This window comes from Talaromyces rugulosus, chromosome III, assembly GCF_013368755.1.
Source record: "Talaromyces rugulosus chromosome III, complete sequence".
Classification (NCBI taxonomy): domain Eukaryota; kingdom Fungi; phylum Ascomycota; class Eurotiomycetes; order Eurotiales; family Trichocomaceae; genus Talaromyces; species Talaromyces rugulosus.
The window spans coordinates 5,552,788-5,578,699 of record NC_049563.1 but is presented as its reverse complement, the minus strand read 5'-3'; the positions used below and the strand labels follow the sequence as shown (position 1 = coordinate 5,578,699).

General features: G+C 47.6%; 10 protein-coding genes across 10 annotated transcripts; 4 read left to right on the top strand and 6 right to left on the bottom strand.

Annotated features, from left to right (window-relative positions):
• Positions 1-1,208: 1,208 nt before the first annotated feature.
• Positions 1,209-3,770, top strand: TRUGW13939_06716 (uncharacterized protein; the record flags this gene model as incomplete). The annotated part of the gene is made up of 1 exon (XM_035489864.1): positions 1,209-3,770. One exon carries the CDS (start codon positions 1,209-1,211, stop codon positions 3,768-3,770), a length of 2,562 nt encoding a protein of 853 aa, XP_035345757.1.
• A 631-nt stretch (positions 3,771-4,401) lies between these two features.
• TRUGW13939_06715 (uncharacterized protein) lies at positions 4,402-5,423 on the bottom strand (the record flags this gene model as incomplete). Its single annotated transcript, XM_035489863.1, has 2 exons — positions 4,402-5,248; positions 5,314-5,423. The coding sequence occupies 2 exons, from the start codon at positions 5,421-5,423 to the stop codon at positions 4,402-4,404; spliced, it is 957 nt and encodes a 318-aa protein (XP_035345756.1).
• Positions 5,424-6,373: 950 nt separating this feature from the next.
• Positions 6,374-8,596, bottom strand: TRUGW13939_06714 (uncharacterized protein; the record flags this gene model as incomplete). Its single annotated transcript, XM_035489862.1, has 4 exons — positions 6,374-6,983; positions 7,350-7,556; positions 7,627-8,053; positions 8,107-8,596. 4 exons carry the CDS (start codon positions 8,594-8,596, stop codon positions 6,374-6,376), a joined length of 1,734 nt encoding a protein of 577 aa, XP_035345755.1.
• Positions 8,597-9,057: 461 nt separating this feature from the next.
• TRUGW13939_06713 (uncharacterized protein) lies at positions 9,058-10,353 on the top strand (the record flags this gene model as incomplete). Its single annotated transcript, XM_035489861.1, has 1 exon — positions 9,058-10,353. The coding sequence occupies one exon, from the start codon at positions 9,058-9,060 to the stop codon at positions 10,351-10,353; it is 1,296 nt and encodes a 431-aa protein (XP_035345754.1).
• Positions 10,354-10,563: 210 nt separating this feature from the next.
• Positions 10,564-12,416, bottom strand: TRUGW13939_06712 (uncharacterized protein; the record flags this gene model as incomplete). Its single annotated transcript, XM_035489860.1, has 4 exons — positions 10,564-10,788; positions 10,858-11,188; positions 11,257-11,872; positions 12,164-12,416. The coding sequence occupies 4 exons, from the start codon at positions 12,414-12,416 to the stop codon at positions 10,564-10,566; spliced, it is 1,425 nt and encodes a 474-aa protein (XP_035345753.1).
• A 368-nt stretch (positions 12,417-12,784) lies between these two features.
• TRUGW13939_06711 (uncharacterized protein) lies at positions 12,785-14,990 on the top strand (the record flags this gene model as incomplete). Its single annotated transcript, XM_035489859.1, has 7 exons — positions 12,785-12,884; positions 12,950-13,191; positions 13,267-13,377; positions 13,447-13,591; positions 13,644-13,798; positions 13,881-14,038; positions 14,114-14,990. 7 exons carry the CDS (start codon positions 12,785-12,787, stop codon positions 14,988-14,990), a joined length of 1,788 nt encoding a protein of 595 aa, XP_035345752.1.
• Positions 14,991-15,290: 300 nt separating this feature from the next.
• On the bottom strand, positions 15,291-17,579 carry TRUGW13939_06710 (uncharacterized protein; the record flags this gene model as incomplete). Its single annotated transcript, XM_035489858.1, has 3 exons — positions 15,291-17,332; positions 17,406-17,421; positions 17,481-17,579. The coding sequence occupies 3 exons, from the start codon at positions 17,577-17,579 to the stop codon at positions 15,291-15,293; spliced, it is 2,157 nt and encodes a 718-aa protein (XP_035345751.1).
• A 384-nt stretch (positions 17,580-17,963) lies between these two features.
• On the bottom strand, positions 17,964-20,173 carry TRUGW13939_06709 (uncharacterized protein; the record flags this gene model as incomplete). Its single annotated transcript, XM_035489857.1, has 6 exons — positions 17,964-18,156; positions 18,219-19,325; positions 19,420-19,661; positions 19,730-19,807; positions 19,853-19,944; positions 20,005-20,173. 6 exons carry the CDS (start codon positions 20,171-20,173, stop codon positions 17,964-17,966), a joined length of 1,881 nt encoding a protein of 626 aa, XP_035345750.1.
• A 1,877-nt stretch (positions 20,174-22,050) lies between these two features.
• On the top strand, positions 22,051-24,004 carry TRUGW13939_06708 (uncharacterized protein; the record flags this gene model as incomplete). Its single annotated transcript, XM_035489856.1, has 3 exons — positions 22,051-22,334; positions 22,405-23,018; positions 23,070-24,004. 3 exons carry the CDS (start codon positions 22,051-22,053, stop codon positions 24,002-24,004), a joined length of 1,833 nt encoding a protein of 610 aa, XP_035345749.1.
• A 204-nt stretch (positions 24,005-24,208) lies between these two features.
• Positions 24,209-25,733, bottom strand: TRUGW13939_06707 (uncharacterized protein; the record flags this gene model as incomplete). Its single annotated transcript, XM_035489855.1, has 2 exons — positions 24,209-25,545; positions 25,721-25,733. 2 exons carry the CDS (start codon positions 25,731-25,733, stop codon positions 24,209-24,211), a joined length of 1,350 nt encoding a protein of 449 aa, XP_035345748.1.
• Positions 25,734-25,912: the final 179 nt, after the last annotated feature.

Here is a 25,912-nt window from a genome sequence, read left to right as displayed (position 1 = left end):
TTAAAAGGGAAAATGTTTCAATCCCCTCTCTAATTTAATCGCATGTGGCAGGTCTCTTTCAATGCCTCATACAGGTAGCAGCCACAGTCTCAGTTTCATTCTTTCGTGTGTAAAGTTTAAGTAGCTCTAAATGATAAAGGATTTGAAAGAGAATAACTGATCCACATGCAATATTTGTCCCTTCTTGAACAAAGACGTCACTATAAATAGCTTCGAAATATCCGAATCAGGTCATTACCCCCTGATGGCATATTCTTCTTAGTTTTGACATCCTATCAGAGTATTAATTAGAAACTCTAAATTGACAATGAGAAGGACAACCCAGCCGATAGACCAGTGCTGTATAATTGGGGGTTGCTATGATGAAAATATACTATCTTGCTTTTCTACGAACAACCCTAAAACTGATATACATGAGAACGGAATATTTGAAGCTAGTACATTTATCTAAAGAAAATTTCTCAAGTAAAGCTATTGTTACATATGTACATGCATAACACATGTAGGGGCTAGGTGACAGCATCTACCAGACTGGACAATAAATATGTCAACATTGAACTGCTACTTCATATTAATTGATGTTTAGCAGGCTGTTAATGACCTTGACCTTTTAATAGTTAAAATTATTATGTTTTTATGAGCCTCCTCATATGTAGCTTGCTATAAACAGCTAGTCATGAATGTTATCATTAATCTGAATAACTTGATACAAGCATTGTTAGAGAATGACCCGTTCTCACATATACGTAGATTTAAACCTAACAAAGCGCATGGGCCATCTGTTTAGAAAAAGAGGTGGGTATACATAAAGCACCCTAGAGCCACATATGATCTGTATCACCTGGCGAGATCAAATGTTCACCCATACACGATATAACTTGTTCACCAGTCCTTCGTTATATATTACTCTTCTTCACTTCAAGTACATTGTCAAAAGTCTTTGTGAAAAGGCGTTTGCACGTTGTACAATCTACTTATGCGCTGAATCGGCCAGCTGAACCGGGTAGCTCCGAAAAGACATAAAGGATATAAAGGCATTCTTGTGCCCACTCTCCAGAGAAAAACAAACGACGATATCTGAACATTTATCACAATTTTCGTCACAACAACATTCGCCACATTCATCATAACGTTTTATCCCTATCTGTTGATACTCCACTGCTCTATATTTCTCCGCAGAGGGACACATATTAGACCCGATAACCAAAATGGCTAGGGTTTCAAGAGCTGAGCGTATAACAGAAATGGTTCAATCCAAGCCAAAAACAAAAACAACGTCCTGGAACCAGACGAAAAAGAGGATGAGACGCAAGGTGGCCGATGCAAACAGGAAAGGTGTTCCTACACAATTCAGAGATCTCCGAAACCCGGAAGAACAAGAGGGCCAAGTGGTAGATTTAGATAGCCTAGATGAACCTCCTGCAAGTTTCTATCAGCAATATTACCCATGGCTCATGGGAAACGGAAAGTATCCAACCATGGCAGACGGGTATAGGCTGCTAGACTTTTATTTCTGGGGAATTGATCACCACTTCCCGGGTAACAACCCGAGCAGGGCAAAATGTTTTGTCAAACTGTTTTACAACATGGACCCAAAATATCGTCCGACTACCAAGTATGAGTTCGAAGACGTCAACCGCCGTGACGCCGGGCCACGGCTTTTGAAACGCGGGGTTTTGGAGAGGTTGGGCGTAGCACCGATTAGCCGGCACTATCCCGAAATCCCCGAGCCAGGGGATGCTTGGGAACAACAGCTGTTGGCACCGGTCAAACCATCGCTTGCCGAAGAGAGAGAAATCCCGAAAAGTGACCAGGAGGTAGAAGTTCAGGCACCTAGAGATATCCCCAAGAATCTCAACCAGATCCGCCAGACACTGGAAAAACTCCTGATCCAGATCCGTTATAGGGACTTGGAAGTTCCTGAAGACATAGGGAAACATCAGCCACAGGCAGCAACTGTGATGCTCTCGTCCACATCTGACCATGAATTTACACCTAGTGACCAAGGAACCAGTTATCTCTGTTGGGGCCGTGGTCCGGTTGCAGATGAACAAGACGGCTGGCGGGAGACTGCTTGTGACTGTATCATGATGGCCGCCAAATTTCTTGACGCAGGAATCACCACAATCGATATTAACGAGATAAAGTCTGATAAAACCCTTGAAACAAGCACTCATGATATCCTTACCAATGCAGTCAGGACGAACTGGGGCTCCCCTGGTGATTCCACAAATATCGCAGCCCAACGAGAGAATTTTCACCGGAACTTTCTACAGAATGGGCCGCAGAATTCTCAAGATTTGATCGAATTCAGCACGTTGTTACGCAAGCAGTTCTTGCTTACTCGAGAGAAAGCAGAGTTCTGTGAGGATAAACATAAAAATGTCATTGACCAACCGACTTATCACCGATACATGAGCTTGCCAAAGCGGCCTGACGCCGTCGATATAGGAGATCTTTTGCAAGACGCTTTTGGCCCAGTTCCTTCTGAGGATCCTCCCTTAGTGGAATCAATCCAAAGGTTTACTCAGGACTCCTCTGTCCAGCAAAATACAAACGAGCTACTGCCCAGGTGCTCAGTCCAAGGCTGTCGGAAACATGTCCGCACTCGTCGGGTTTGCTATACTATGCCGTTGCGACTGGCTATCTATCCTACACAGGATGTGGTGCCTAAAAATCACACTAGCGATAATATTCAGTTCACTATCACCAACAACAAGGGGAAGAACCAGACCGTTAATTATCGGTGGCTGGGAGGTATTTACTCGGATAGTAGAGCCGACCATCGCGTGTACTGGACTGATGCCGTCCGAGGGGGGAAGAAAGCAAGCAGCATTCGAATGTACGATCCCTTTTTGCGAGGCTACTGTATTGGGGGTATCAAGCCCGCGTGGAATGGCTCATTGATCCCTCAGAAATGGCAGCCATCGGTGATCTTTTATGAGGCCATCCTCAACCCAGATTCCCTAGACCTCGCACTAGCAACCGCGGTACTTGGGGATATCGGTCATGCTGTACGCACCGACAAGCCCATTTTGCAGGTCCATAAGCCTTGGAGCAGCAGCACGAAAAACGGTGATCCTAGGCAGGGCCCAGAAGGCCAGGTTTCTAAAGGCGGGCATCTCGACACGGAATTCGTCACGCCCGCATTGGTAACCAATGGATATACAACAAACGCTGCTAACATGCCAAATTCCGGTGGATTCAACACAATTCCCGACGTGGTCTTTGAGAACCCTCAGGACAATTTGGAAAATCTTATGGGTCCCCCCAGACCCATAGATACGAACTTGAGAAGTGCAAAGGCTCCTTCTGGTGGACAATACTCTTTTTCAGGAGCTAGCAACGCAAATGGGATAGGCCATAACGCCATGTATTCATCGTCCGGGGTGACAGGTGCACCCATTAGCAATGGCGCAGGTCAACCTAGCAATGGCCAATTTCAGGTGCAGAGCGCGGGGATGAACCGGACCCAGCCTAGTAACCAGGCCACTCCATATCAATATGTGCAGCCAAATAATTATGACTATGCTGTGCCGCAACTCTCTGACGAGGGCCTTCTCACGGCTGTCAACCAGCTTCTAGAGAACCCTACAGAATATGACCCAACACTGGACGACTTTAATATATACAATTATAACTTCTGGCAGGGCTATGGCATGCCAGATGTGAGTTCAAACTCCGAACACGAGACCGGCAAGTCGTCTCCACGAAAGAGGCGGGGAGGCACAGAAGATCGAAGGGGCAACAAGCGGAGGAGGCGTGGTTAATAGGTCAATATAACAATTGCGGGTTTATTTTTCCATGTGTATTTCTTCGCTGAAACAACGATGCTTATGCTGTTTTTTTTTTTTTTTTTTTTTTTTTTTTTTTTGTTTTTTTTTTTGGGTGCGACTGATTTCACACGTGGTGTTGGTATTGTGTATCTTAGCATTGAGCGAGCGGAGTTTTTCCACCTTGTATGGCGAATAGAATTCTAATACATATGCAATCATACTCTAGATTCTAGATTGCGGATTGCGGGTTACCCCGGACCGACGCGCCTTCCCCCGCATTCGGCTCCACTGGGTGCGTGCCCAATGCGCGGCTTCCCATTACTCAGGCCACGCCGCCCCTTCCTCCTTCTTCCTCTCTCTCTCTTCCTACATATCTCTTCTCTCCTCTCGCATCCCCCCTGCACAGTAGATCGATCCATCGCCACTGTTCTGCTGTATGGTTCGTTCCCCCTTACTATCACGGTACGGACGATTCAATGTTGTGTCTATTGTCTAAATCTATTCTATCCTAGCGGTACACTGTCGCCATGTATCGACCAACGTTTACACGGGGAAAAAAAAGCGAATAGGAAACGAAACAAAAAGACGGGCGAGCCGGTAACAAGAAACAACACAAAACTGCTCCTTATAGTCTCGCCCGCGCCGCGATTTGCTGTCTCTGGTCTTCCGACTTGACCGGGCCCTCTGGAACGGAGCTTTTCTTCGGCGCGGACACATATCCTCCGCGCACATTGTCCGTGTTGACCACACTGCCTTTGTCGTCGCGCCGGATACCCAGTTCGAGGAGCTTGGCGAACACGTCGGCAAAGTGCTGGAAGAAGAGCTCCTTGTCCTCTGCATATTTCTTAACCCATGGCAAGAACGAGTTGTCCGAGAGGAGGGACACGTCCGTCGGTAGCATCATCAGTGGCTCCTCCTTTTCGTCTTCGGCGGCATCCGGGTCGCTGTAGTTGAACTGCTTGACTCCGTTGGACAATGTGCGAGGCTTCCAGTCCAGGTTCAGGAGAAGCCGGAAGTATTGGTTAGAGAAGCGCGTGGGGTTGTTCACCCAGGGCCCGTCAAAGCCACTGCGGTCCTTGTGGCCGCGTCCCAAGTTGTGTGCTCCGGACAGGGCGACGATCTCCTGGTCGTTGAACCCCATCCGGTAGAAGATGTGGCGGAGATGGTCAGCACCCTGGGCAGCGTCCGGCAGTCGGCCGCGCGGGGGCACCTTGCTGTCATCTACGAAATCAGTCCTTCCTGGCAGCCATTTCACGTCAGGTCCGCCCATTTCCTTCACTGCCACTGCACCCGCCAGTGTCCAGAGGTCCGAGTATGTAATCCACGGGTGTCGCTCTTTCACCGGTTCGAGAAACGCCCGGGCAACCTGCAGTCCCGCATTGGCTGGATCGCCGCCTTCAGCTTCGTATCGCATTCCAGCGCCATTCGAGCCCCCGGTGTCGGATTTTGCGTCATAGGTACCGGCAGAGTGCCTGTCGCGAGATCGGACCTTGGTTAGTCTCACATTGCTCTATACGGGAAAAGCCTCAAAACTCACCAGGCTAGACGAACAAAGACTGGGCCTGCACTACCATCGTCATAATCAGGCTTCTTGAGCTGTGCGACAATATCCTTGCGCACAGCGTCGTAGTCGCCCGGTTGGCTCATCGTTGCGTTGCTGTGTTCTCGGCCGACAGATTTCCGACTGTTGTTGCGTTGATTTTGCTGAGGTTTCTTTAAACACCGATATGTCAAAGGACTTTTCAGAGACAGTATTATTGTTTTATTGCTAATGAGTAGCGAAAGAGACAGGCAAGGAGAGAAATTACGATTTCTTTTCATCGCTCGGCCGTCGGGAATAGCCTCGGTGGATCCGGGTTATCTTCAACCACGTTATCGCCGCCAAATCACAGTCGCGGGTTTTGCCGAGGCACAACCGGCCATGCTGCAAAAAATTTTATAACGGGACAACACATGATTGTGGTTTTGGTCGCTACGGTCGATGGAGCGACTTTTTTGAGGTGGAGCTGCGCATGCTGGCAACAATGATGTGATCAGGCCATCCGATTTGGAGACGTTTGCTTTGCGCCTGTTTGCAGAGGCCGCAGAGGAAGCATCACATGTCAACCATCGGGCCAGCGATGAAAAGAGCTATCTGTGGATTATTGCATCACCTCTCGGCTCATAACGGAAAACGATGTGCTTTTCTTTACCCGACATTACTGGGATTTGGGATTGTGAGCTGAACAGTACTACTACTGACCCTTCTTTACGTAGATGAATGGAGTCTGTCGCTGCACGTTGCTTCGCGATAACGAGATGCATATGCGAATCAGTGTCCATTCATTTTGACCGCAACAACTGTCACAGGTACCGCCTATCTGCCGTAGATTCGTCAGAGTTGCCACTACTACATGTAACTGTGTTATCTACTAATGCCTATTACTATTAAGACAGCGATAATCGAAAATACCTTCATATTCCATGATTCGATCCTCCCTATCTTATTTTCGTAACAAAAACAGGCCAGACTAAGAAAACAGTATTCCCACCACAATAACCCACACATGCTCCTCAACAACATCGTGTCTATGTCTGAGTATTGAACATCCGAAGTTCTAGACCATCGTAAATTGTGTATTCTGCAAGGATTCGAGAGTCGCGGCGATTTTTCCGGCCAGGATGTTCGTGGCGATTTCGTTCGAAGCAAGTGGTTTGTCCACGATACACTTCTCATAGTCGGTGGGCGACGAAACTTGTTCTGGAGATTCATGATCTGAGTAGACGGCCGAATCAACATCTAGCTTCAACTCCGTTTCCACGGCATTCCATGCTTGCTCTTTTTGCTGGTGATCCTGGCCCTGTTCGTTCCTCTCCTTCTTGATCAACTTCCTGATCTTCTTGTACCCTTTCTTCGCCTTGGAAGCCTTCTTCCTGTAGGTCCTCACCCTGCGAAACATCTTTCGGAGGGCATGTCTTTCCTCTCTTTTGATCTTCCGTATGACCTGATCGAACTGAAGCGTGTTGTCGGCGTCGAGAACACCGGTGTTGGTATAATACCCTATCGCGTAGATGCAGCCTTCGATGTCTTGCGCGATGGAGTCGACGAGGTTTGTTTTCGCGGTGGACGAGAGCATTGTGATGAAATGTGGGCTCTGGGTGTTGTGAAGGCGCAGGAGAGAGAAACCAGGCTTGGGGAGGGTAGGGCGAGGCATGTTGGGGTCTTCTCTGATTGATCGTGACTAAGGATGGAACAGATTTTTGTGTTATCGAGGAGGGCTTTGCTGAGATGACCGGTGTTAGATGTAAAGAGATGTGGCCTATGTTGAGAAAGGATGGAAAGTCAGAGTTTCTTGAGCAGGCGAAGGAAGTTTATAAGCTTGGATGCAGGTAGGGGTTGAAACATCATCATAAACAGCCGTGGGAAGGTGTATCATGTTCAGGATGAAACTAAAGTTACTTGTGTGAATTTGGAACCTTGTGGTATGATGGTAGCTTCATTGCTGTGAGTTGCTCACACAGTCATGTATACAAAGATTCACTCAAAAAACTAACTTTAGTCATGAAATAGGAAGAAACTCTCAAACAGCCAACCTTTTCAGCTCTGAAACGACGGCATCGCCAAACCCGGTGGTCGTTGCTGTTCCACGCAAATCTCCTGTCCGTATACCGGCCTCTAGGACATTTCTGATTGCATCCTCTATTTGTCTAGCTTCTTTTTCCATGTCGAAGGAATACCGGAACATTAGCGCTACACATAGGATCATCGCTGTTGGGTTTGCAATGTTCCTCCCCGCAATACTGATTAATCGCTCGTGTCAGTCTTGTATAGAACTTCCTAGAAAAACTAGGGATAGAAAGAACGACGTACTCTGGTGCTGAGCCGTGGGTAGGCTCGTACAAAGCCTTTTGCTTTTGACCTTCCTCCAACTTTAGCCCTGGAAGAGTATTGAGGCTAGCAGATGGCAGGACACCCAAGGTGCCCACGATACTACCCGCCTGATCGGAGATCATATCTCCGAAAGTATTGTCTGCCAGAAGGACACCGTTCAGTTTGCGTGGATCAATGGCCAAGATCAATGATGCAGAGTCGGCAAGTTGGTTTAGATACTTGACTTGCGGGAATTCGGTTTTCATAGTCTGCTCGAACACTTTGCGCCAGAGCCGGGACGAAGCGAGTACATTGGCCTTGTCAAGTGAAATTACCGGCCAAGGAGGGTCATGCCGGAGAGCAAGCTGCGCGGCAATCCGGGTTACACGTTGGATTTCAGGAGTTGAGTAGCCCCATTCATCCATTGCTATCATCTGTCAGTCCTTTATTTTTTTTTCAGACTAAAACACAAGAACTTACCGTATTCAGGATCTTCCACTTTCTTCCCAAAATACGCCCCTCCGCAGTTCTCTCGCACTACTACAAAATCCACCCCTTCGATTACATCCTGTTTGAATGGACTAAACTCCTTGGCGATTGATGGCGACGGCGTATTTGCTGCACACGGCCTCAAATTGGCATAGACATCCAATGCACGACGAACTTGCAAAAGGCCACCCTCCGGGCCATCAAGCCCTCTTCGCTGGGTATCCCACTTGGGTCCTCCAACGGCAGCGAAAAGAACAGCGTCAGCCCAATCTTGCGCCACGGAGAGGACTTCGGGGGTGACGGATTTGCCGTGGGTGTCGATGCTGCAGCCACCGATGAGTTCAGAGCGGAAGATGAACTCGTGGGACGAAGAGAGAGAAGGCTGAGAAGAGAAGTGATTGAGGATCTTGACGGCTTCGCCCATGACCTCTGGGCCGATCCCATCGCCGGGAAAGAGTAGAATGTTGTGAGTTTGCGGCATGACGGGCGATTCTTTCTATGGTATCAATAGCCTCATGGAAATGCAGACATTCAAATCACTTAGAAAGAGACGGCGATGCATGTGTTGGCAAAGGGGTGGACAAACGAACAGAGACGGTGCTAGATGTACACCGGCATCGGCGAGTTGTCCGAGCGGGGTCAACCCCGCAAAAGGCAGGCATTGCCCTTCTGTTTCTGTTTGGAGACATAGTTCCCTTGGATACTGCTGTTGAAGGGCCGCCCTGTGGTGTTGTGAAGACGAAGTTGGAGCCGCAATAATGGTGCTGCCTTGGACGTTGGCCAGAGCGATGCTACCTTCCTGAAATGGTAAGGCGTGGGCGTTTCGTTTGACCGCCGCAGTCTCGGCCAGTCCGGCTTCCCTCTTGCTATCGACAACAAACACCAACACCAGTTGACATAAAGAGAGATATATTCGATTGAAAGCTACGACAATTGCCCTCAATGCGTATCCCAGTTAGCACAGCTTCAAGCCCTGAGCTGCCTTCTCGCCCTGCCAACACCGCGTCTTCCGACAGCATCCATGGAATCAAAGCATCCATACTAATTCCTGGCCGCGGTGAGCCGCTCAACAACGGCGCCATCGTCATTAAAGAAGCGAAAATTGCTTGGGTGGGCCATCAAACGTCTATCCCGGCGCAATATGCGCACGTGCGATTCAAGACAGTCCCGGTGTTGATGCCGGGTCTTTGGGACTGTCATATGCACTACACAGGCGCTGGTCCCGGTGATACTGCCAGCTACGAGTCCGGACTGGGGCCCATTGCTTTGTTTGGGGCCCGTGTGTCTAAGGAGCTCGAAAGAACACTCCTTGCAGGCTTCACGACTGTCCGCGAAACTGGCGGCTATGCAGGGGAAATATTCCCTGCCGTGAAGGAAGGAACACTGATTGGACCAAATGTGTATTCCAGCGTCGGCATCATGGGAATAACAGGCGGGCATTCAGATATCCACTCTCTGCCGATTGACACCGTGATAGGCAACGCCCGACACAGCGGTGGTATAAACCAGGTCTGCGACGGGGTCTCGGACTGTGTCAAGACGGTTAGACTAATGGTTCGCCGCGGTGCCAAGTTGATCAAGGTGTGCGCATCTGGCGGTGTTGGCAGTGAGCTAGATGACCCTCAAGACGTGCAATTCTCGCCAGAAGAGCTCAAGGCAATTGTTGACGAGGCGGCACGGACTAAAAGGATTGTTGCAGCGCATTGCCACGGCAAAGAAGGGATTATGAATGCGCTGCATGCTGGAGTGCGGACCATTGAACACGGGAGTTATTTGGACGAAGAAGCTATTGCGCTGATGAAAGAAAAAGGCGCAATCCTCATTGCCACTAGACTGATTGTCGAAGAGGGTTTGAAGAATCCTGAGTCATGGCCGCCAGTTAGCTATCAGAAACTGATTAAGATTCGCGCACAAAATAAAAAGTCTTATGCCTTGGCCGTTCAACACGGAGTCAAGATTGCACTAGGTACGGATTGGACGGCCGGAGAACATGGGAAAGAGTTGGAATATGCCATCGAAGCAGGCCTCACGCCGTTACAAGCTATTGAAGCGTGTACGGCGACCAGCCCAGAGACACTAGGAGCACATTTTGCGCCCTTGTCTGGCCAGTTAAAGGAAGGATACGACGCAGATGTTATTGCAGTCTCTGCTAATCCGTTGAACGATGTCAAGATTTTGGGTGATCCTAACAATGTGACGCATGTTTGGAAGGGTGGGAAGCTATACAAAGAGGAGTGATGGATCATACTATTACAATGTACTTGCACAATATATAGGAAATCTTCACCTGTATATAGAGCTTAGAACAGCAAATTAGCTGTGCGTAAATCGACCATTGACATACTATAACATTGAACATTTGAATTCGAAGTCCAAGTGTCTCGTAAAAAAGTATCGCCTAGTATCAAAGTTTGAATTACGAACCAAATCAATTTGATGTCCAGTTTGCTACTCAGAAAGAAGAAACCCCTTTTTGTGGATCCAGGTCCGGATAGATTTTCCATGAAAATAAAAAATCAATGTCGTTGCATAAACAGCCATGTTGACTGCTGCTACCGACATAAACACAACCAACAACCCGTTTTGTGAAATCCAATCATTGATACACCAGGTCCAAATCCAGGCAACGGTAGACTTCAAACAGGAAACAGTTACCATTGATTCGGCGGAGAGCTGGCAATTGACAAAGGTCAGTCTTATATGTTTTTTTATAGCAGTGTATTGAGAGCAGAAACCACGAACCTCTTGGTGGCAATCCAGACAATAGGATATCGCTAATGTGGCTCCCATCTGGGACCCAGCTGATAGTATGCCAAATCCAACGATAGGACCAGCCCAGTGGGTCTTGTAATGATATGTAAGACTCGAAATGAGAGCCCCTAAAAAGGTCAAAATAGCTGCAAGAATACAAGTCGGTAGACGCATTTCAGGTTCTCTAACACCGTTGTTACGGACTGTGAACCATGTTGCCACCTGATCTGTGAGGCGACCACAGAAATAAGACCCCACAAGAGAACCGATGAACGGCGAGACAAAAATAAGTCCTTGAGAACCGGAAGAAAAGTTGTAAGGCCTGTTCAATCAAACGATAAGTTTGGAAATCCCCATATTGCAAGACAGTGAGGTACACGATTCACTTACGGTGGCGCAAACAATTGCGCAACGGTGGCTCCCAGAATCACATTCCAGCTCAAAGACATGCCATAGACAAGACTTGACCAAAGCACTGTTGGATAAGCCATGAGAATAAATGGCCGTTTGAATACTTTCCAAAGACTCATGTCTTTATTGGCGTGAAAGTACAAGAGGTCCTGCAGAAAAGATCGCTTTTTTGCTGTCACTGGCGGTGCACTTCCATTACTCGGATTATCGATATGTTCGAAATTTTTGGTAGGCTTTTCAGTATCTGTACGAACAGGATTAATCACTGGACGGTCTCCATGGTACATTGTTTCCGGCATGGACACCACCATGGAAATAATATTGACCCCAATTGACATAGCAACAATGAAAAAGGCCCATCGCATATCCAAAGCTTGAATGATAAAAGCCGATACTAAAGGGCCAATTTCATTTCCAACGAGGACCGTAAGTCCGTAGTAGGAGACTTGTTCTCCGCGCTCGTGTAGATGAAAGATATCCGTGATTGTGCTTGGCACAATTGCTTCTATGGGAGCTTCCCAAAGACCTAGAAAAGCACGGGCAACAATAAAAGATGTAAATGTCGTTTTCGATGCAATAGCTAGCCAAATGCATGCTAAACACATCAGCAAGTTTGACGCGAGATAGACGGGACGTCGGCCAAAAATGACAGCTAGCGGCCTAGACGAGAGATTTTCTATGATTATTATTCAATCATTTTCAAAGGGCATCTAAAGGGTTACTTGCATCCAGAATAGAGTTCCAAACCCTTGGCAGATTAAGGTAGCCCCATTGCTGTATGTAAGGTCGGACAGAGGTAGTTCAAAGAAAGCTGACAGTTGAATCATTCCTATGACCGTCGAGAGTCAATCAAAGCTCGTGTCCTAGAATATAAAATACGGCTAACCTCCTGCCATCATAGGGCCTGTGACTGCACCATTGAAAGCATAAAAGAGCCCATTGCCCAAGACAAGCCATTTCTTCCAGCGTGGCCACAATAGAGGGTCGTTGGGATCGGTCAAAGAAGGCTGAGGTACGAGAATGACACGCCGATTCCCACAGCAAATATGTTGATATGAATGGGTTGTAGTAGATCCATCTTCATCAACTAGGAACTCGGTCCCAGGCGCTTGCCGGTCTGGTCTCTCAATGGCAGTCATATTGGCTGCGCAGGGTACATAGTTGAGAAAAAACAAACTGAAATTTTCAGGCGAGAACACGCCCTTCAAAATGCAAGGATATATCCCCACTTCAACGTTGGTTTCCCCACAGGCAACACATTGACGTCCCCACGTCTCCTTTCCCACCTCAATATTGATGTGGGGAGTAGATAGCGCTGATTTGGAATCAGGCCTGCCAAGAATAAACAACGTAGTTTTGATCTTTAAAACGTTGCATTGCATATACCAATCCGCTTTCTCCGTCAAAAATCCATTCGCGTTCTTCATACAACTTGGGATATCCGTGGCAAACAGAACTGGATCTTGATATTTACTACATACTAAGAGACAAGACAGAAAAACCAGCCATGTCACCATCTGTTGTCCCCGATGTCGACGTCCCTGTATTGGTCGTGGGAGGCGGGCCATCGGGACTTTTGATAGCTCATATGCTGGCCAAATTTGGAGGTAGAGTTTCAATCTAAAAGTCATATTTGTGGTTCTTTATTCATGTTGATGGATGAAAAATGCAGTTCGGAGCCTCATCGTGGAAAGATACGCTACACGCCTGGCAGCCCCAAAAGCGCATGCCCTTAGCCCTAGGACTTTGGAATTTAGCAGGCAATTCGGCTTGGATGTGAACAAAATTCGACAAGTTGGTACGTCTCGAAATGATGCATTTTGGGTGAATTTCGTGACAAACCTCAGCGACGAGAGGGTGGGAAAATTGCCATACGAGAGAATGGATGCCGACGTGCTGGATGCAACACCAACGGTAAGATTGGAAAATTATTTCAATGCTACGAGGTTATTTGGTTTTAACTGCATAAAACTTTTCCTTTTTCAACAGATGATTCATAACATACCCCAGCCAGAATTCGAGCAGATCATTGCAGATGAGCTTGACAATAACACACTGGTCAAAATCAGAAAGAACCATTCTTTCGTCGATCTTGAGGATGTGGGTGCTCCTACATCATCATTATTTTCTATTCAGTTATTCAATACTAATACCAGTATGCGACATTAGCATGATTCTTATGTCACTACAACAATTGAAGATCGTAACGATGGTTCTAAATACCAGATTCGATCAAAGCACGTGGTAGCTTGCGATGGTGCCAAGAGTGCAGTCAAGAATTTCCTTCAGGTTGAAAGTGAAGGAGAAGACTCTTGTGAGCCCAAAACACTATCATGTCGCCAGGTAAAAGCTGACGAACAACACAGATGAGACAATGATGACCATCCACATCAACGCCGATCTTAGGCCGGTAGTCAACGAGAACGTGGGCATGTTGCACTGGGTGATGGATCCGCGAGTTTCGGGATTTATTATTGCGTATTCTCTGTCTGGGAACCAAGTTATGATATGCAACTTCGATGTGAGTTTTCATCTCATTCTGCACTTGTTTCCATATGGCGGAAGTTGAGGAAGAACTCGAACTTTGCGCTGAATATTTCTAGTCTGAGAAATATCCCGTATCGTCATGGAATGAAGAACATTGCCGCGAAGTAGTGAATTCAGCAATTGGTCAATCTGTGCCTTTCAAAATTCTCAGCTACCGGCCGTGGGTGCTGAGTCGGAAAGTGGCAAAGAGCTATCGAGTAGGGAATGTTTTCCTGTAAGAAACCCATTCATACTTGTAGACTTGTTTTTTGTTCTTATCTACGGATTACTGATTTCGAATTTCGAACAGTGCTGGTGACGCCGCACATGCTTTTCCTCCAACCGGTGGTCTCGGTCTCAACTCGGGACTTGGAGATGTCCACAACCTAGCCTACAAACTCGCAGCCGCTCACCAGGGTTGGGGAGGTGAAAGGCTACTTGAAAGCTATCAGGCGGACAGGCAACAGGTAGCACTAGTCAACTCTGAGCAAAGTATCAAAAATGGGAAGCAAATATTCGGTCTACTCCGGGCTCTAGGCGCAACGGATCCGGATAAGGACGTGGCATGGCAGAACTTGAAGCAAAGGCTACATACAAACGATCCTAAAACAAAAATGGTTATTGAAGAAGGCATCAAGGGTCAACGGGAACATTTTGATAATCTAGGTTTGCATATTGGCTACGTATATGGTAACCGGGAGGTCCCCGCAGATGCATCTATTTTTAAACCCGTGGCTGTGCCTGGGGCTCGCTTACCACATGCTTGGATCAGTCTACGTGAGGAGACTTATTCTACGCATTTGTCCCTCCCTCCCATCGACAATTCATTTGTGAAGGAGCTGTCTCAGGAAGAAGCCAATGCTAAAATGTTCTCCACCCTCGACTTGATTCCTTTTGACACCTTCATTGTGATCGCGGATCGTGAGCATGGGCTAGGCTGGTCTAGCTCTCTAGAGGAAATCTATCGTGAGCTACCTCAGTCGTTGAAGATTGATGTCATTATGCGTGGCGTGCATTTTGATGTTGACGAAAGCGATGAAAATAGTCGCCAGTGGCTCAACCTGACTGGCTTGGCTGAGGGGAAAGCTATTTTGGTTCGCCCTGATCAGCACATTCTTGCTGTCTTCAGTAAAGAGTCGCGTGCAGAAGACCTTGTCGGTATTTTGCGAGCGCATTTAGACGTGTAAATGAAACACACATGTCCCAGTGCCGTAGCGGGAAGGAGGTTTCTTGAGATGTGTATTTAGCTAGCGAGACGGTAAATAGCAATATAAGGAAATTAAATACTTTTTAAAAATGACAGTATTTTAAGAAATTTTCTCTTATATCAAAGTCTTTTTATAGTTAGTTTGCCGACAGACTTTTATTGTTTCCCCTATTGGAATTGAGATACCATGGATACAAACAAGCGGCCAATCTCACATAGTTAGCCTCCTCGAATACATATCAACTAGTACAATTTGACAATCTGACAGTATTTCAAGATATCACAAAGAACCGGCCATTTTTTCCCGCGCCAATCTCCCTAGTTGCCCAATGATATTCTCCAAGTCGATCGAAAGAGTCCAACGTGAAGCAATAGTCGTCAAACTAAGTTGTAAAAAGTTGATGTCTTTTAATAAATTCACACTTCTCTTTTGCACCGACCCTCCAGCCTCAAGTTGCTTAAGAACATCATCCGAAGTAATAACACTATCGCTATTATCGGGCTTCAAGGTTAACTGAGACATATCTGGTCCCTGCTGTAAGATAGTAGACCAAGCATCGTTCCAAAGGAAATGAGTAGGTAACTTGACCGTACAAGTATTGTAGAGGCACATGGCACTGAAAACAACTGCAGATGAAAATATAGCATTCGGTATATGAGGAGAAAGCGCCCTTGAAAGAGGAATTTCGGATAGAAGTTGCTTTATTGCGATAGCATGGAGAAGAGCTCGCATTCCTGCCGCGCTCCGAGACCACTGTTCTAGATCTGCTAGTTGTGGATGCAGAGAATTGAGAGTAGTCCAGCTTAGACATCGCAGCGATTTATGTGAAGAGCGTATCGTCTCAAATAAAACAGCAGAGGGGACCGCGAGCTCTAAACAAATTGTGTGCCACCTGAGCAAAAGTGGGAGACGATCGGGTGTTGGATGAGACCCTACTGTCACTATACTTCCCTCGTACAGGTTAATCAAAGCAGAGATGATCTCTCGTTGGGGAATAACGCCGACCGCTGGAGAAATGGCTTCCTGTAGATCAGAAACCAAGGATTGTAACCCCTCTAGAACGACGGATATCGAAAATTCACTAAGAGGCGTTGGAGACGACACATAATCTAGTCGGAATAGAGATGCATACACGGTAGACATTGGCTGTTCTACCGTCAGAGAGACTTGCATTGCGGTCACCCAGTCATCAACAGTCTGTGCAAAAAAAGCAGCCTCTGTACATGCAGTGCCAATTGAGTTGACAACATGGCGAGCACTTGGAGCAGAGCCCGAGGATTGCGCGATGAGTCCGTCCAAAATATAATGGCCAAGAATGGCCCGACGCCGGGTCTCTAAAGCGGCCCATGATTTCCATCGGCATAGCTTTTCTTCTTCTGGGGTGTCTGCATTGGGAAGGTCCTCCGAGGGAAATTGCTTCAAATTGTACATTCCAGATGTTCTGGCCCAGTAAAAGCCAAGACCATGAAAGACAAATGCTGTTCTTCGAATGCCAGGATTATTCGAGAGCAGTGCATATGTCTGTCCAAGTAGCGCTGTTAATACCAGCTGGACACCATCGCATGTATCGTATGGTCCTTTCTGGGTAATCAACGAGTTCCAGGACGTAGCGACAGCGGTGTGTGCCAGTCGCCATAGAATATCAGCTTGTTTACGGGACCCCGCCTGAGTGACAAATAAGGCACCTAGTGCATAGATATTCAACAGAAGAGGTGGTATGCAATCCTGTGCTCTAAATGTCGGCGCGTGCAGAATGGGGAAACACGGAGAAACTCGTTCAAAGTACTCATGCAAGCAGGCATCAAAAAATGCAGAAGTAGCTCCTGTCATCTGAGCATCTGAGCTCAAGCTATTGCATAGATCGTCTACAAGACTTGATATCTGACGCACAGCTGTTTGCCCTGCCTCGTATGCGACGTGACTCCGCGGATCACTGGTTTGTCCTGGTTGGTAACTGGTGACGGTCTGCACTGGTGAGAGCATGGGTATATCCAACAATGGCGGAGAGAGCGCAGGAGAGCTTTGTATGTCGGGTATAAGCCATTCGAGAAAATTTGCCGAGTCAATGGAAATATTGCTGTTTGTAGAAGCTGGAAGCTCAAAACAAGTCAAAGGTACTCTGTGTCCTATGTCGGACTCGACTGGCCATGATCCGGGACTAGCAGGCGGGGATGTTTGTCTACCTTGTTGTAGTGAAGGCGCGAGTGTCGAGTTTGTATGAATGGATTCGCGTGTATGGAGTTTGGTATGTCTTCGCAATACATCCTGACGGCCGTATCTCTTGCCACAATAGTTACAGACGAATGGCTTTGAGTTGAAGTCTATTGGTAGAGTTAGAAGAGAAAAAGAGACGAAAATGCAGGCCATTAGTGGCTTTTAGTTACTGTGACTCACGTGTTCTTTGATGCCTCTATTTAATCATAAATTAGCCAATGCAATCAAATCCCAGTGGGTGATGATGGTACCGACATGGAGATGTTCCAATTTAGTGTAGAGCTTGTGGCAAACAGAACATTTGAAACGACTGCCACTCGATCCGGTGTCGTCTGCTGCAACTGTAGATGACATATCTAATCTTACAGTTTAATTATAATTGATAGAATAACAGTCTTTGGAATGCCACATTATCGGGTTGTAAAAAGGTGGGATGTTCCCCACGCGAAGCACTGCTTGGTGGGGAAGCGGGGTCTACTTCCCACTTGGTAGGGTTCCAATCCAGGATATATGCAGTTCAAATTCGGGACTTGCGGGGGAAATCTAGAGTACCTGTTGTACATCCGGAAGAAAGCAGTTGATGATATAGAAGAATGAGTACTCGGAATAATGATTGTTGTACTCAAAGTAAACAAAAAATATCATAGCGGGCATAAAATAAACGGTGGCTAGAGTCTAATTTTTTTTACTTATGGAATCTGGAAAGTGTAATACATCCTTTCTATATTCACCAAGCATTTAATCCTCATAATAGTGGTTGACCAGAGGATTATGAGTTGAATTTCCGTATGCATCTCCTCCATATGTAAGATATCCCTGGACAAGATCAGGCGTGGTGCCATGAGTGATCTCAGATGCATTTCCCATTACCCATACAGATTGCATACCCATAATCATATGTTGAAGAATATGGCAATGCACCATCCACACACTAAGACCGGTCCCTATATTAGCTTGGATTGATTACTCCAGTCAATAGAAAAAAAGACATACCCTGGGTTCTGAATTTTGACTCGCCATGCCCTCCATCCTTGACTTGTGTAATCGTGCCCCGTTCCAATATCGTTTCCCAAAACGTATTTGAATAGCAGGCTGGTGTCTCGCTGAATAGGGTTGTATCCTGTCAACTTTTCCTCGTTCTCTGTCGCATTGTACGTTCCAGGGCCGCTGCCAAGGTCGTATACGTGATCTCCGTGGATATGCCATGGATGGGCATCAAACCCACCAGCAATGCCATTTGGCTCGTTGATAAGAATGATATCAACCACCTCTCCCACTTTGGCAGGATAGACATTGAAGTCAGGGTCCCACCCTCCGTACTCTTGAACTGCCTTGTTGTAGTCTGGAATGGCTGCTTCACCACGCCTGTATATATCGACCAAGTACGGGGTATTGGGTGTGGAATTAGTGTTGTTGTATGGTGTGTCGTCTTCGTGTTCATTATTCTCGGTCCAGGTACGATTGCTTACCGTCCAGGAGAAACCGCTTTTTGAAATTAGTTGGGACGACGCTAGAAAGACTTGCCGTGTGACTTGTTTAGCACTTGGGAAACCATTTGGTTGTAGGGGTTGCAAGGTGTATTCCATCCAGTATTGATTGTTAAAAGGGATGTCAATAGGAGTTTCGGGTGGCGCAGACGACGGTACCGTGCTATTGAAGCCAAGATCGGTTTTGTAGGACAAAATAGCATAAGACGTGCTGTTTATATCACGATAGCGCGGTTCTATTTGCATCCAGAACATGCTTCTGCCCAAACTGCGGAGCTCTTCCTCTGTCTTTGTATGAATGATAAAGTCATATCTCTGTCCTGCTCCCATTTGGATCAAGTCAGTGCTGGCGGGTTGGGTATATCTCGCATCGGCAGAAATAATGGTCAAATTGTCGTGGTCTTGAAGCTGAAAGACTAAAGGGCTAAGGGCGACTCCACCAATGGTGCGGAATCGGTATATCGTGTCCGGTTCAACTTCGATAATCTCAGGGCCACAGGGCTTCTCTGCTGAAGGGTCTGGGCTTGACCATGGGCGAGGGGTTAGGGTTTCGTCGGGGAGAAGACTGGCATAGCCTTTTCCATTGACGAGAATTGATTCTGCATCTCCGGGCCTACATAGCTTGGATTAGAACTATATTGTAGATAATAAATATAACAGAAACCATTCCTTTCTTCATAATGTCAAATACCATCGGGGCTGTTTACCATCCAAAGTCCTCATAGGGGGCGGTTAACATTTTGTTAACGGATGCGTCCGTTAAATTAAAAAGTTCGGAGAGAAATATTATCTTCTCGTCGTCATAATCGTACGGGTGTTGCCCGTCTACTTCTTCGATAATAATAGGTCCCGCAGCAGACACTGCCTGGAAAGCAACGTGAGAATGATATAAGTACGAGCCAGCTTCTCCAATCTGAGGTCGTATCTCGTAGTCAAAGAAATGCTGAGCCTGTGCGTGTTTTCCAGAATTAGTTACTTTTTTCCCCCATTTCGTTCTACATTATTCTAAAACCATACCTTGATTGGCCACTGGCTTGCCTGTGGTGTTCCATCTGACCAAGGCGCGACTGACTGACTTAAACCATGCCAATGCTTCTATTATTAGTGATGGTGAAATTTTAGATACCTTCGTCAACATACCATAGTCAAGTTTTCCGATGCAAAGTCATTGTATACCCTTATCCAAGTTGTTTGGTTTTCTTTCAGATAGATCGGAGGGCCAGGAGAAGTCCCTAGACGGAGGGGAATGTCAGCACGAATGAGATCAGGCAAGGTATTATTCTGTGGCACACCATTCACAACGGCTGAAAGTCTTGTCCTGCATGCAACGGCGATGGTCTGTTCAGTGACTCGAAGGACATAGTCTGGTTGGAAGTTGGCGTCGTGCCTAACTTGACGCAGCCCCGTCGCCGAGGGCAAGACGGACAAGATATAACACAATGCAGAAAAAGAAAAGAACATATTGGAGGAAGGTTGTGTACTTTGCATGTAGAATTAGAAGCCAAGGCCATGGTGGCTAATTGAACGAATTTATATTCGTATCTGTCGCCTATACTATTGATTTTGATGACAACTAACTGTCCAGGCAACAGGTGCCGGACCCGAAATACTCGGTGATCGGGCATGCAGGCCTATTTGGACCTGGCGCATGAGAGATATACCGTCATGTTGGCAAATTTGAAACAAAAGTGGCCATGTGTTGGAGAAGAATACGCATAGCACTTGAGGTGGTATGGAGATCTATCCTCGGGGTTAGGGCAGGCGAGTCCCGTTTCGGTCATGGAGGCCGACCCGGAGGGATCCGATTATATCCGGCATCAGTGCATACATATACGCCTGAGACAAAAATAAGAGTTACACGGTACATATTTAAAGGGGGGGTTTTATTCTCTGGTTCAGTGAGCAAACAACAGTTGACGAGATCTACGGCTACGATATGTGACAAACTACATACATTCATAACGGGAATTACCCTCTAACCCGAACCGTTGTAGCGCCGAAATTAAATTTCCAAATAATAAATTGTTAGTGTTTTTTTGATCTTCCATCTCCTGCCCACCACCTCATCCTATAATTAGGGTTAGGGCTAATTAGGAAATGTCAGCTGGTGGTTTCGGGTCTACGACGGGTCGGGTTAGAGGGTGGTGACGGCGGTAAATAAATAGGGTATCAATAATTCTCATGACTATAAGATGTCATTTCTGCGACAGTTGGAGAAATTCAAACTAATTTTTTTCTATCCTCGACAGCACTGAGACATCACCTGGTAGTAAGTAGTGCGAGGTTATTTGTATGACATACGAATGTATAAATCGACGGCCGCGGCCCTCCCGGACAGTCTATTATTGATTTGAAAACAGGCATATTGAACGGCCATGACCAACAATTGGTCGGAAGTTTCATGCCACCAATTTTAATATATAACAAATGACAAATGACACGACAGGCCGCGACCGGAACGATGCCACTTCCCGGCGTGGCGTGAGCGAATTTCACTTTCGGCCACCAACAGGTGGATCCGAGGTCGGAGACGCTGAAAGGGGGAAAAAAAATCCTAAAGTTTCCTACTGCTTGTTGGCGAAAAAAAAATTCAGATCTAATCAGATTGATCAGACCACATCGTCGCGTGGGGGTTATCTTTGAAGCATCTGATTGGCTGAAGTATATATTCGCGCTGTATGATTGGCCAGAGATGCCCCACCTGTGTGGTGCCTGAGCAAAGTGGCAGCCACCGCCAGCGGAATGCCTAATCAGGAAGCTCCTTCCCTTTCCTCCTTCGTATTATTTCCTTCCTCTCGTCTTTCCTCCTCACAACAACAACAACAACAACAACATCGAAGACTCCAAACAACAATGTTGACCAACAAACACAACGCTGCCATCTCGCGTTACAACACACTACTACCGTACTAAGTTGCTAGCAGACTAGGGCTCGCCGACAGTGGAGCCTGCAGTGGAGACTGGATGAAACGTCACAGCGATAGCATTACGCTTTGTCTCTAGCTTTGCGTTTCCATTACATGAACGATTCGCCGCGATCCTCGTCGACCGCGGCCACCGCGCAAACAAGCTGATCGAGCCAATGTTATCTGATCCAGTTTAGGTTTAGACGCCTTATCAGATCCGCTTCTTCTCTGCGCCGAAGGTTTCCTCCTTTTTCTCGCATCCTATTCTGGTCCGCCTGGCCCACCGCGCCGATATTGCTAGGCCAATTGCATGTCGCCCTAGGATCAGATAATTTTTTCTCCTCTTTTCTCCTTAAATAATCCGTACCTCGCTCGTCTGACTTTGTTGTTTCCACTGGTGTGCTCTCTCCCAGCTTCACACAACAAAGCAATATGGGTGTCGTGCTCGATAACGTGCGCAACCGGGACACTTCCCACGTCGGCGCCGCCGTGCTCTCTGGGCCGGATCCCGCGCTGGATGCCACTGACGAGAAGACTCCTCCCAGCGCTCACGCTGCCTCCAGCGACTCGGACAACGCCAGTCTCGAGGCCCGGAACGAAAAGGAAGTCCTCGAAAACCCAGACAAAGTGACTTCTTATGCCGAAGCCGGTGTTCAAAAGGCCGAGGCTACCGCCCTTGTCTGGAGCCGGAAGGCCGTTTACGCGACCTATGGTTGGTAAGTCTTGACCAACCGACTGCATCTTGTCGTGCGCGCGTCCTTGACTCTGACCCCTCGACGACTCTAGGATCTGGGTCTGTTTCTTCATGCTAGCCTTTCAGTCAGCCATAGGCAACGTCTTGATTTTCACCGCATATGCCGACTTTCAGAGTGCCCCCGCCGTCGCCACCGCTAATATTCTGGCGACCATTATCGGCGGCGTGCTGAAGCTGCCTATTGCCAAGGTCCTCAATCTATGGGGTCGCAGCGAAGGATTGATCATCTCTCTCATTGTCTATATTCTCGGCATCATTATCCTGGCCGCTTGCAATGGGCCCGATAGCTACGCTGCTGGCTACGTCCTTTACTGGATTGGCTACGATGCCCTCTACGTCATCCTCGATGTATTCATTGCCGATACCTCGGGCATGCGCAACCGTGCCTTTGCCTTTGGTTTTGTCAGCACCCCCTTCATTTGCACCGCCTTCACTGGGTCCTTGGCTGCCACGTCTTTTATCAAGACCAGCGGCTGGAGATGGGGCTATGGCGCCTTCGCCATCATTATGCCTTGCGTTTTCCTTCCGCTCGCCATTGTTTTCAAATTCTACCAGCGAAAGGCCAAGAAGCTGGGTATCTACAAAGAAAATCCCACAAATAGGACCATCACCGAGTCTATTGTTTATTACTTCCATGAATTTGACGGTGAGTATCCATGACAGGAAAACAAACCCATAACTAATAAAGTTGCCACAGTCATCGGTCTCTTTTTGCTCATGTCGGCCTTTATTATTTTCTTGCTTCCGTTTAGTCTGCAGTCCAATCAACGAATCACCTACGATAGCGCCGCTTTCATCTGTATGATCATCATCGGATTCCTTCTTTTCCCCGTCTTTGCTGCCTGGGAGCGATATGGTGCGCGCAAGCAGTTTATTCAGTGGGACTTGCTCAAAAATCGTACCGTGCTGGGTGCTTGCCTGTGCGCTGCCTGCTTGAACTTTGGCTTTGGCTGCTGGGACCTGAACTACTACTATTTCGTCATAGTTGCCTACAATCTGAGCCTTACCAACACCGGTTACATGACCCAAATCTACAACGTCGGATCGTGCTTCTGGTCGCCTATTTTCGGTATCCTGGTGCGTTATACCAAGCAGTTCAAATACATTTGCCTCTTCTTCGGCATTCCACTTGAACTGCTCGGTGCTGGCCTGATGATCCACTTCCGTGGTCAAGAGGGTTCCATTGGCTATTTGATCATGTGTCAGATCTTTATCGCATTTGCTGGGGGTACGCTGGTCATTGGCAACGACATGGCGGTCATGGCCGCCTCTGACCGGATAAACGTGCCGATGATGCTTTCCCTCATCTTTATGTTCAGTAGTCTCGGCAGTTCGATCGGAAGTGCCGTCGGAACCGCCATCTACAGCAACACCTTCCCCCAGGCTCTTGCCTCGGCGCTGCCCGAGTCGCTAAAGGGTAACGCGCTCGCCATCTCCAACGGTGGTTATCTGGCGCAGCTCGCATACCCCGTCGGTACACCAACGCGTGACGCGATAAACTATGCCTGGGGCTACAGTCAAAGATACAACTCGTTGGCTGCTCTCTGTATTTCCCTCTTGATCATTCCGGCTGTGGCGATCTGGAAGAATTACAGAGTTGACAAAAAGCAGAACAAGGGTGTCATGATATAAGTATTCACTCTTCAAAAAGAAAGCCGGCTTAGCTCCCCAAAAACAGAAACTAAATGCCACGCTGGCTTTTCACACTTTATTATTTTGTATTTGACCGCGGCATAAGTATCTTGGAGGAAATACAGTGGCTGTGTACTTGTAGCAGCAGATGATACCGTTCTTTAATTTTAATTCTATTCCTAAACTTAGAACATATATGTGCCACTATGTACTGCTATCAAAAGCCCTCAGTGCAGCCACTGCCAAAGCATCTGTGCCTGTGAGGATAGTCGGCTGGATCACGGGGCCAAAACCGCTCGAATGATTACCGGGGATTTCCTCCTCCAGTCTCCCTCTGCGTTCGGCGTCCTTCCATTTCTTCAGATCGGTGCCTCCAAGCACCCACATGCACAGTTGGGCGCCGACAGCAGTGGCAAACACCGATACATCTTCCGATGCCATTTGGGCCGTTATTGGCACACATCTCCGGGCACCGAAATAGTCTGCGAATGCAGTTGACAGGCTTGATGCTAGTTCGGGCGAGTTGATAGTCGGTGGGTAAGGGTCGTCGTGTGTAATCACCGGGGTGAGATCTTCATCTTCTCCAGCAACTCCGTCCGTTGCAGCCTTGCATTCATTCTCGACAATGCGTTTCACCGCAGCAAGAATCTTTTCGCGAACGCTCTGGTTAAATGTGCGAATACTAACACTGAAATCCAGATAGTCTGGGATGATGTTGGGCGCATCCCCGGCCCGGATGCTGCCACACGTCACGACTGCCGTCTCGTCTGGCGCAACTTCACGACTGACAATCGTCTGCAATTTTGTCACAATGCCGCAGCCTAGAACAACCGGGTCAATGCATCGCTGCGGCGCAGATCCGTGGCCGCCACGGCCCTTGATGCGGACATTCAAAGTATCGTTTGCTGCAAGACAGGGTCCCGAGACAACGCCCACCGTGCCCGCGGGCATGGGCGAGACGTGCTGAGCGAGTACATAGTCTGGTTTTGGTACAAGATTACTGTACAGCCCCGAATCAACCATACCCTGTGCACCGCCTGCGCGTTCTTCGCTCGGTTGGAACACAGTGATCAGCGTCCCAGACCAATGCCGGCGCGCGGAATGAAGCAGCGTCGAAGCAGCCATCAGGCATGCTACGTGGACGTCGTGTCCGCAGCCATGCATGACGGGCTTTTCAACTCCGTCTGCCGTATCGATCATGCGTTTGGTGGATGCATAGGGCAACCCGGTCTTTTCGAGCATGGGCAATGCGTCCATATCAGCCCGCAGAAGGACAGTTGGGCCGGGCCCGTTGCGCAAGAGGCCGACAACGCCATGCCCGCCGACATTGGCGTGCACGGTAAAAGCAGACAGGGATCTCAGATGTGTGACGGCGAGCCGGGCGGTTTGTGATTCTTGCCCTGATAGTTCGGGGTTGGTATGGATCTGCCGGTAGATACTCTCGTAGGCAGCCAGCGGCGGCCGGTGGGAGGATACGACCCATGTATAGTCGGTGTCAGCAGCCGACACAGCCGGTAGTTTTTGTCCAGTGTGTATAGGAACTGGCCTGTATTAGTCTATCTCTCTCTTTTTTTTTTTGAATGCTGCTCTTTAAGAGAGACGTGGTCTTAAACTTTTGACAGTTTGACGGGTCTTGGATGATGGTTGTACCGCATGAACGGTGATACCTTTTTAAAGAACAAAGTATGACAGAGAATATAGATTTTTAAGACTCACGTTTTATCTGCATGTTCGTTATAGTTGATTAACACTGGTTCATAAGTAATTCTCACCCGCATGAACACAAAAGATAGTGTGTTTGCGGGGTTTCCGGATATCCGGATATCCGGCATACTCAAAATGGGTGGCTGGGAAGGGAGACAAGTAGTACATGTATGCTTGAGAAAACAATCGAATGCGGCTCCCTTC